A 10,669-nucleotide genomic window follows, 5' to 3' on the forward strand; every position below is an offset into this window, starting at 1 on the left:
AGACATTAACGGTTCAGAGTGAGCCGAAAGTTAAGTACACTTTAGGCTTAGATATTATAATCATGGTGGAAATCTGGGCCGCGTTCAGCAGAGCCCAGCGCTGTTAACAGTGTCCAACATAACGGGATTTTGTTTTTGAATTTTGACGTCACGGTGCTTAGCGCTGAGCTAGCGCGGTCTTCAAAGAAAATAGTCGGCTTTTTGGATAACGTGACGTAAAACGTGTAGTTCTCAGCTTGGCGAAAAAACCATGGATGAATTAATACAAATAGCTCTTTGGGACTATAGCTATTTAATTGGCGTGAAACCAGTTGATCACGCGAGAATTTTGAGAGATATGCTAGTTTCTAATTTTAATTATAAAAGTTGTTATCTATCTCTATAAATATGTTATCATACAATTTTTGTTAAGCCTTGGTACCTTGCACGCTTTATTGCGCTAGCGTCATTTATAAAACGCCGATGACCGGAGAGAAGCTATGACGACAGAGCTCACCGGTAAACATTTCCAAAATCCGCTGTCTTTTTTGGTGAGCTCTGCTGAACGCAGCCCAGACCAGTGAAAGGTCTGATCGTAATCGGATAATAGCTTCGTGTTTTCATGCTTTTTATGGTACGCATTTACTTTTAGTGTGTGTAGCCACAAATAAGCTTTGGTGTTATCATGAGTGAATCATATACTAGCTCCCTATAAGTTACTCAGTCACACTGGCCTAATGTATCCAGCATTTTCTTCCGAATAGTAGTCGAGAGGAGGGGAGGCGGGTGAAAGTGATAGTAGACGGCGCCCTCTCTTAGGGCTTTGAAATTAATATATCGAGAACTTGAAAGTGACGATAGTTCCAAATGGTATTAACGGTTTTGGAGGTTTGACTTCTTTGCGTCACATTCATTCTTTTGCTTATTGAAAAATAATTTTGGTTTCACAACAGGCTTCGTTAAAAATGGGTTGGGCCTTTCTTTAAGTTTTTCTATTAGTTCTTTAGACGCATTATTATAAAGTTTAGTAAGGTTTTCCAGATGACTATTAAGTTGTTGTTTAGCTCTTATTTTTTGATAAAGTTTGGTTCTCTCACCATAAATAGTTCCTGCCTCTGAATGTTGCCTACGGAATAAAATTGTTTATGCCGTAGGCAACGCTCTGAAGTCTGAATTTAAATGAGTTTCTATCATTTGGGCTTTGTCAAAAAATATCCAAAATTCTGCCATTTTAATGCGAAAAAAATAAAACTTCCTATTGCGCCAACCCTAACCCATTAAAATAATTTCAAAGATAGAATACGACTGTGAACCGTCCGCAAACAATCACAACATTTCTATAACGTCGTATGCTTATACTAACTACCTTTCAGTTCAAAGTTTCATTGGTTGATCTCCTTTTCCAGTTTTTTACCGGAAATACGTAAGCGCCGGGAGAAGTGTTATTTTCTCTCACTGTAGGTCGCATATAGGTAACACTTTTTTGGCGGGAAGAAAACGCTGGATACATTAGGCCAGTGTGGCTGAGTAACTTATAGGGAGCTAGTATATGATTCACTCATGGTGTTATGTAACGTTAACAGTCATGTTGACAAACTAAGAAAATCGTTGAGGTGAAACGAGAGGATAGTGTTTATATGGCAACCCTGTTGTGAATATGGCTTTGAACATAGAGGGCATACAGTTGAGGAGTAGAAAATTGGGCCTTTACAAACACGTAAAGGTAGTATCCCTCCAAAGTTTTATCTCTTCATTTCCCGTTTCTCCCCCATCGGATGATTTTAATGTGTACAAGTATATCATTATTGGATGTAAAATGTCGTCTGATTTACAGTATATTTGCTATGCTTTGTATACTGCTTTAATATTTCATACATTTTAACTTAAGAAACATTTCCATATCTGGGTAAATAAGTTTGTAAGTAGTCGTCTTGACTCGGAGAGGTAATATTTTGGTTTTCCCAAGTTGTTAATCTTAATTAAGTAGTTATTAGAATTTTTATCCAAAAAATTTATATTTTTGGTCTAATTTCACGTTAATTCATTTGATATATCTTGAAGCGTGCTAAATAGTGTTCATTTAGAGTATAAAACAAGTTTAAATTAATAATTTTCTTTAATTGCAATGTTTAGTATAGTTCATTTTATTTTTACTTTATATTTACTGTTCGAATTTCGCACCTTTTAGGTTTATGCAGTTTCGTGTTCCCACTTAAAAAATGCCTTTTTTAGGTTAATTTCAGGTTTTTTGTAACTAAATTTAAGTTGTAGGCAAGAGGGTAGTTTAGTTAGCTTTATTAGTTTCTGAAATGGATTTAAGTAACCTAATTTAATTGTGACGTTTATTGGGAGTTTTCGCATTTTTAAATTTTACCCCACAATTTTCTGCCGAAGCTCACTATTTGACCCCGAAAAGCCAAAGCCGAAAGTCGTTAAAATGTTTTAGCAGACGACGCATAGGAGGATTCCCACTATTTTAGAATTTGGGGTAATTAGTAAAAGTTGAGCAAAAACAAATTAAGCTTTAGATAGTGTTTCTCTAAAAGTGTTCCTAAAGTCACCTAACCAGGCATGAACTAACTTCATATCAGCCCTGCCCCTGACTGGTAAGTAAGAATGTATATTAGTGACACTAAGTCTTTGTTTATGGCCATATTTTTATTATTATTAAAATGTTTCGGGTAGGATTGCACTTTATCTAACTAACTCAACTAACAGCGGTTACTGACTAATTAGACCACGGGGAGTTCGGAAAAAATAGTGAAAAAATTCTTAACCCGCCACAAGTTGGTCAAAAATTTTTTTGAAAATTTTAAAATTGCATGTACTTACCGCTATAGACTAAACGCATTATGCACTCAATCTTTCATAATATGCCGGGGGGGAGGGCAACTGTAAGAACTTCAAGGACTCGCGACGGAAGTATAGCTATGGAATTTTTAAGACCTACTGAATTTACCAAAACCATTCATTTTTGGTACTGGGATCGAAAAGTAGTCTGAGAAATTTCCAAAATATTGCGTAAAGAAAAATTTAGAAATGACAAAAATAAGGAAAAGGAGAATATAGGCGAGAAATGGCGAAAATTACATTTGCGATATTTTAGTTTCTAAAACAAGCAATAAACTTTTGGGAAGTATTTAAAAGTAAATCAATATTTTAGGAAAAAAAGGCACCAATTGGTTTTTAAGTAACTAGGCCTAATCGCAAACAGAAATTTTGGAAAAGGTCGTAAATTAGCTAATAAGTAACCAAACCGAACCCTACCTAATAATATTTGAAAAGGTGGATTTTAATTGAGAAAAAAATTAGGAATAGGGCACATTATATTTGAGTTGTAAATGAAGTAATCATCAAAACTTTGGAAAAGGCGGATTTTAGTTGATAAATATTTCAGAAAAGGTTGCATTCTATTTGGGTTGTAAATGAAGTAATCATCAAGTTTATGGAACAGGCTTCAAATAATTTGGGAAGCAAATGAACGCAAAGGCAAAATTATGGAAAATTACGCGAATTATTTGGAAATAAATGGTAATATTTATAAAAGGCGTCATATTTTACAGCAATATTTTGGAAAAGGCGTCAAATTTTACAGCAATATTTTGGAAAAGTCGTCATATTTTACAGCAATATTTTGAAAAGGCGTCAAATTTTACAGCAATATTTTGGAAAAGGCGTCATATTTTACAGCAATATTTTGGAAAAAGCGTCAAATTTTACAGCAATATTTTGGAAAAGACGTCAAATTTTACAGCAATATTTGGGAAAGGAGTCATATTTTACAGAAATATTTTGGAAAAGGAGTCAAATTTTACAGCAAAATTTTGGAAAAGGCGTCAAATTTTACAGCAATATCATAAAAAACTCTCCATGAGAAACGAAGTGTGGCCTCTTCCAAGTGGGGTTTCTCGGGTAATACATTACGACATAGCCATAAATATACTTGGAATTTCTAATTGTATTTAGTTCTTCTCTGGAATTTCTAATTGTATTTAGTTCTTCTCTGGTAATTTGAAACCCTTTACAAAAATATCGCTGTTTGTGTTTAGATATTTCAAAAAGAATAAGACGCCTTTTGCAAAATTTTGCAGTAAAATATGACGCCTTTTCCAAAATCTTGCTGTAAAATTTGACGCCTTTTCCAAAATCTTGCTGTAAAATATGACGCCTTTTCCAAAATTTTGCTGTAAAGTAGAACTCCTTTTCCAAAATATTGCTGTAAAGTAGAACTCCTTTTCCAAAATATTGCTGTAAAATATGACGCCTTTTCCAAAATATTGCTGTAAAAATGACGCCTTTTCCAAAATTTTGCTGTAAAATATGACGCCTTTTCCAAAATTTTGCTGTAAAATATGACGCCTTTTCCAAAATTTTGCTGTAAAATATGACTCCTTTTCCAAAATATTGCTGTAAAATATGACGCCTTTTCCAAAATATTGCTGTAAAATTTGACGCCTTTTCCAATATATTGCTGTAAAATTTGACGCCTTTTCCAATATATTGCTTTAAAATCGGACGCCTTTTCCAAAATATTATTGATGTAAAGTATGACGCCTTTTCCAAATATTGCTGTAAAATATGACGCCCTTTCCAAAATATTGCTGTAAAATATGACGCTTTTTCCAAAATATTGGTGTAAAATATGACTCGCCTTTTCCAAAATATTGGTGTAAAATATGACGCGCCTTTTCCAAAATATTGCTGTGCAATATGACTCCTTTTTACCATTTATTTCTAAGTAATTCGCGTAATTTTCCATAATTTTGCCTTTACGTTCATTTGCTTCCCAAATTATTTGAAGCCTGTTCCAAAATTTTGATGCTTTCATTTACAACTCAAATAGAATTAGACCTATTCCTAATTTTTTCTCAATTAAAATCCACCTTTTCAAATATTATTAGCATAAATCAGATTAAATCTCATAATTTTAGTAGATTTTGCTTTTCTTAGTAAGATCTAGAATACGCTATAACACTATTTTCGTCGCGAGTCCATTTGGTAAGATCGAGCTCGGCTGCAGACGACGGAGTTAGGTTTTTCTCGACATCTCGGGCCTCGGGGGTTACGGTAAGTACATGCAATTTTAAAATTTTCAAAAATTTTTTTGACCAACTTGCGGCGGGTTAAGAATTTTTTCACTATTTTTTCCGAACTCCCCGTGGTCTAATTAGTCAGTAACCGCTGTTAGTTGAGTTAGTTAGATAAAGTGCAATCCTACCATGTTTCGTATGTTATCTTAACAGGAAGACTGTATAAAGAGTGATGGATTTGGTTAAAGAATGTCGTGTTATGGTCGAACGTTTAAGTTGGTAAGTGATGAATATAATGCAACTTGGATGTCAACAAGGCATGTAACGGATCTAAACCTTAACCTATAGCCTTCCCTCCTTTTCCAATATATTACTAAAGTGGATATGTTTTAACCCCTAAATATTGCTACTTTTTCCAAATTATTGCTAATTAGCTTGTTTAAACAATAGTGTTAATTTAGTTTCATTTTACCCCCAAAAGACTAAGAGGCGCACATTTAGCCACTCGTGTAACTTTCTAAGATGTCCTCGCTATAGTGAGATTTAGTTCTGCATGTGAGATTTAGGATCTACCCTCGTAGTTGAATATTGCATATCTGAATAGGGACTTGGCAGTACTACGTCATGCAACGTCACGCTACCTTCCACTAGGAGGAGGGGCTTATATAGCTTTCATTCTGTAAAAAAAAAACGCCATTATGGCGCTGGGGCGGAGCTAAGCCCGAATTGCCAAGTCTCTATTATGCCTCATCATCGGTATTTTTTTTTTATTTTGCTCTGTGTTCGAGGCAAGGCAGAAAACTACTATTTTTACTACTATCTTATTAAAAAAAGTATCAAAGACGGCCTCTTTAAGTCTTAACAAGGAATGAAGCGTTGTGTTCATAAAATGGGGTTGAGGAATAGAGCTATCTTAGTTGTGACGTCAGTACCTAGGTAAAACGTCACACGATTGACTTTGGTACTTCTTAGATTTTATGGGCAAATAGCGTGGGTGACGTCACACAAAGGTTTCTGAGATAGCACTTGAACAAAATTGCAGTGTTAATTAAAACAATTTTTTGAACAAGTTAAGCTTTGCCATTTTTTTCTTAGCTTTTTAGTTTTTATAGCGAAAGGTACAATGTATAGGAAAACGTTTCTTGTTATTTGTTCTTTTTTGATTTACCCTCATTTTGGAAAATTATTTTATCTTAGGGAAGATTTACAATTTCACAAACACTCTTTACAAAATTCCGAAATGAGTTTAGTAAATCTTCAAAGGGTGGCGATTAAAAAGGTATTTAAGAAATTATTGCAATATTCCTTGTTTTAGGCAAACTGAAAGTTATTGAAACTTTGTTTTTAGGAAATGGACTACGAGGAAGATAGTAACTATGATCACTTGAGCAAAAATGATCTTATCCATGTAGTGAAAGCAAGGGATGATCGAGTCAGGACACTGGAAGCCGAGGTATTTTTCAAAGCATAGGGGAGCTTTTTTTAGTAGTGTGAAATTAAGCACAAAAATATGAGACCCTTTTGGGATCATAGCCAATTTTACATGCACAGGATTAACTTGTCAAATCTGTTCTTTTAATTAAAGGTTCTGTAAAGTGGTCTTTCCTTCTAGCAAACGCGGCGGGGGGAGGGGGACTCGGACTTTCGGGGGTGACGAATGGGGGAGGGTCGAGTGACTTTTAAAAAACAAAATTCAACGGTCCGCCAACAACTTAACAGTCAGGACCAAACTCTATGGGTCGGTGAATAATTATGGTTATTGGTGAAAACACCAATCACGATTGACTCTAATCTAAGGGGTTTGGTAACGCATCCGTTGTTATTAACCAAGAGACTTATCCCCCTTCTTGCGTGTCATTGGTTTCCCCCTTTTTCTCGCTTGCCCCTTCAAAATACGTTCGACCAAAGAAGTCCGAAGATTGTTTTGTAATGGAATATCATTTTTTTAGTGTAATGTCTTAATTTCAAACTTGGAAAAAGAGAGAGTGAAAACAACATTAATGATAAATAAGCAAATAGACGATATTGAAAGACTCAATAGGGTCATTAAAGACTTGGAAAGGAGAGTCAAAGATCTGATGGTATGGAACATCCTTCACTTTCATAGTCGATTGGAAAGAGAACTACTTAAAGAATGAAAGTTATTGTTAATTGTTTTAAAAATAGGAGAAAAGTGGATTACACCAATTTCCAAATGAAGAATTAGTGAAAACTGAACCCGTTGAAAATGATTTGGGAAATAATGGGCAGGAGTTGACCCTTCCAATTGCGATGCACAGTGTCCAAGGCATTCTGTGTAAAGAAAATATTAGTCAAGAATCACATGTTTCCGAGGTTGGCAATACAAACACCGAAAATAAAATTACCTTGGAAAAAAGTGAAAATATGGGGCTTATAACGCGAAATACGAATCCGTGTCTCCCTGAACTGAACTACAGTGACAGTTTGCCTCAAAGTGCGCCTTCACCTAACCTTCAGATCGAAAACAAAATTGAAATGCCTCCTGACAAAACGACGGAAAGCGATTCGCCACGAAAACCTCTTGAAAACAGTATTAACATTAATGACTCTCTTCTTCAATCACAAAGTTTCTCGACAGAGTTAGAAATTGAGGATAATACAACTCGATCGCGGAAATTTCGTGTTCCTGAATTGAATGTTGAAACCGAGAAACATTTGGATCTTTCTCTCGACGCAAATGTCGAAAGCGATTCACTAAAGGAAGCCCGAGAAAACGATCTTGATGATTACCAATGCAGAATCGCCTTGACAGACGCAAAGAAAACTGATAATAGACAACATCAAGCTATGGAACTGTTTGTAGATCCGAGCTCATTGAGTGTGCCAGTGTATGTTCCTAAACAAGAACTTTGCCCAAATGAACGATCAGAATTGACTTCCGTCTCTATGGAAAGCGATTTACCCGAAGTTCCAATTGAAGTTGAAAATAATAGTTTGGTTTCCAACTCGGAGACATTTGAAGATGTCGCTCCAAAGATTCCAGAAGGTAAATCCTCATCGCCTCGTTCGGGAATTGCACGTAAGTCATTTTATACTTTTATAGTGTTGAGTACCTAGATTGAGAAGTCATATTTCTAAGCAACTATTTCCGCCTTCTCGGTATTAAGTCTAATTTTGAAGGCTACACAGCCAAAAAAATTTATTTATATCCTATGTGTAACATATTTAAATGTGTTGGACAAAACGTTCACGCTTTTTATGTTATTTTTAAGATTATACATAACGTATATTTGAATTGTAGCACTTAACGACCTTTCAGCCTCTTGAATAATGAAACTTTCCCAAGGGTCTTCACACCTTTCTTATCATCGCTGGTACTTATTTCGACCAAAATACTTTGACAATAGAGAGTGGGTGCGATGACGAATTAAAGAGTTAACTTGTCATCATGCAGCGTCACCTGGCATTTGATTCCCTGAAAACCCGTTAAATATTTTGAGAGCAAAGAAAAGTTTAAAATACGACCGTTCGATGAAATACGTCGTTTTTTATATTTTATACATTTTCTGTGGGGAAAGTCAAGGAGAAACGTACAACCGGGTTCAAATATTAAACTGATCATAAAAGGGGTGAACAACGTCATATTTCAAAGGGTAACGAAGAAAAATGCTTGAAATGTGATCAGTGCGCAAGTGTCATTTAATCGCGCATGAACGCATTCATGGCGGTGAAAAACGCTTCAAATATGATCAGTGCTACTATGGGTGGCTATAACCTTTTTTCTCGGTAAACATACTTAATCAACGCTGCTTTTTGTTTTGTTTGTTTTTGCCTAAACTATTGCAACTAGTCCTTAATTTAAACGACAATTAGAACTTTAAACGTCTTTATTAGTTCCGAGTGACATATATACCTGGGACGTTTCTGTGCCAATTTGTCTTTTGTTACAATAGAGCGCGTTCGCGTTTTCCAATAATCGGGGAAAATTGTATTTCACCATTTTAATTTTTCTACTTGAGTACCAATCCACACTATTCCTTCATCTGCCTAGTCTCTCGTACATTCCACATAAACCGAATCTGTTGCATTGGCTTCTGGCGTACATCTATTCCGTATCTTTGAGATTAGCTTCTACTTCATTGGCATCGTTAGATTTAACGAGGAACGTCTAGCCTCCAAGGGCGGGCTTACACAAAATGTACCCAGAATTTCGCTATTCATCTTCAATTATGATTGCCTGCACCTCCATTATTATCGTTAGGGGTAAGATTACTTGAACTGTCTAAACTCCACGTTGCGGGACTTGCGCATCTGTTCTTATCCTGTTCTTTAATGATTCATAACAATTATGAACCTCCTATATTTTAATTAAACCAGTCCTACATTCTTCAACATTAGTTTCATCATTCAGTAAGTTCTAATGAACCACCTTAAAACGATTTAATGAAAAGTAATTCGAGAGCAAAGGAAAGTTAAAAGTACAACCTTTCTGGTTTCGAGCCAAGGTTGCCTTTGATCAACACACCTTTTTTCTCTGTAACACTGCGTTTTCGTACGCACTACTTTTTTATGAAGTTCGCTTGAATGTTATTGTATTTTGATACTAAATTATAAATGATGTTTGTGGTTTTTATATTTTCTGTAGGGAAAGTCAAGAAGAAACGTACCACAGGGTTCAAATATTCAACTGAATATAAAAAGGGCCTAAAACGTCGCATTAGAAAGGTTAAAGAACGAAAACGCTTCAAATGTGATCATTGTGACTATTCATGCAATTATAAGTTTGATTTGATCAAACATCAACGCATTCATAGCGGTGAAAAACCGTTCAAATGTGATCAGTGCGACTATGGATTCACTCAGAAGGGTTCTCTGAACATTCATCAACGCATTCACAGTGGTGAAAAACTCTTGAAATGTGATCAGTGTGAATATGAGTGTACAAATAAGCGTAAATTTATCAGACACAAACGCATTCACAGTGGTGAAAAACTCTTCAAATGCGATCAGTGTGAATATGTATGTACGCTTAAGGGTAATTTGATCAGACACAAACGCATTCACAGTGGTGAAAAACCCTTCGAATGTGATCAGTGTAAATATGAATGTACAAATAAGGGTAATTTGATCAGGCACAATAAACGCATTCACGGTGATGAAAAACCCTTAAAATGCGATCAGTGTGAATATGAGTGTAAAATTAAGCGTAAATTTATCAGACACAAACGCATTCACAGTGGTGAAAAACCCTTCGAATGTGATCAGTGTGACTGTAAATTTACGCAGAAGAGTAATATGACAAAACATAAACGTATTAGACACATGTATGAGTAGATGGATATTCATTTTAATGAATGGGCCAAAACAAACTGTGTCGCCATTTTCAGAACTAATTTGAATTGAACTGAGTTTTATTTTTTAATGTTACTTTTCATACTTAAAGGAATATAATTACATTTGGCTTTTTTTCCTTTCTTTCTTTCCCAACAATTTAAAAAATACAAAATATATACGTACATACATGTATATACACTTTTTGAAAATACAATTTTTGTTAATTGAGTGTTTTCAGGATTTAAGACAAAATCTTACTTTTGAAAATAGTAATATGTTGTGCAAATGAAAAGTTAATTCATTAAAATAGATACTATTCGCGATTAATCATGTAGTTGAACATCTACAAAGGCCTAAATATTCGG

The 10,669-nt window shown here is 35.1% G+C and overlaps 1 protein-coding gene across 4 annotated transcripts; it reads left to right on the forward strand.

Moving 5' to 3' along the window:
- Window positions 1-100: 100 nt before the first annotated feature.
- LOC149679386 (uncharacterized) lies at window positions 101-10,488 on the forward strand. Of its 4 annotated transcripts, none has more exons than XM_089835071.1 (7): window positions 101-2,585; window positions 5,223-5,288; window positions 6,207-6,288; window positions 6,358-6,462; window positions 6,959-7,090; window positions 7,176-8,049; window positions 9,616-10,488. In XM_089835071.1, exons 2-7 carry the CDS (start codon window positions 5,242-5,244, stop codon window positions 10,302-10,304), a joined length of 1,929 nt encoding a protein of 642 aa, XP_089691197.1. In that variant the 5' UTR covers window positions 101-2,585; window positions 5,223-5,241; the 3' UTR covers window positions 10,305-10,488. The 4 variants fall into 4 exon arrangements, with proteins under 4 accessions (XP_089691197.1, XP_089691200.1, XP_089691201.1 ...); XM_089835074.1 differs by lacking the exon at window positions 101-2,585 and adding an exon at window positions 2,642-2,660; XM_089835072.1 differs by lacking the exon at window positions 101-2,585 and adding an exon at window positions 2,724-5,046.
- Window positions 10,489-10,669: the final 181 nt, after the last annotated feature.

The sequence above is a fragment of the Phalangium opilio genome, unplaced genomic scaffold (genome assembly GCF_054372755.1).
Source record: "Phalangium opilio isolate 3A_F unplaced genomic scaffold, DU_Popi_V2 ptg000041l_1, whole genome shotgun sequence".
Taxonomy (NCBI): domain Eukaryota; kingdom Metazoa; phylum Arthropoda; class Arachnida; order Opiliones; family Phalangiidae; genus Phalangium; species Phalangium opilio.

Coding starts and splice junctions, on each gene's coding strand:
- LOC149679386 (XM_089835071.1), top strand. CDS start 5,242: ATGGATTTGGTTAAAGAATGTCGTGTTATGGTCGAACGTTTAAGTTG. Junction 5,289..6,206: donor ATGGTCGAACGTTTAAGTTG/GTAAGTGATGAA, acceptor ATTTTATCTTAG/GGAAGATTTACAATTTCACA. Junction 7,091..7,175: donor GGAGAGTCAAAGATCTGATG/GTATGGAACATC, acceptor TTTTAAAAATAG/GAGAAAAGTGGATTACACCA.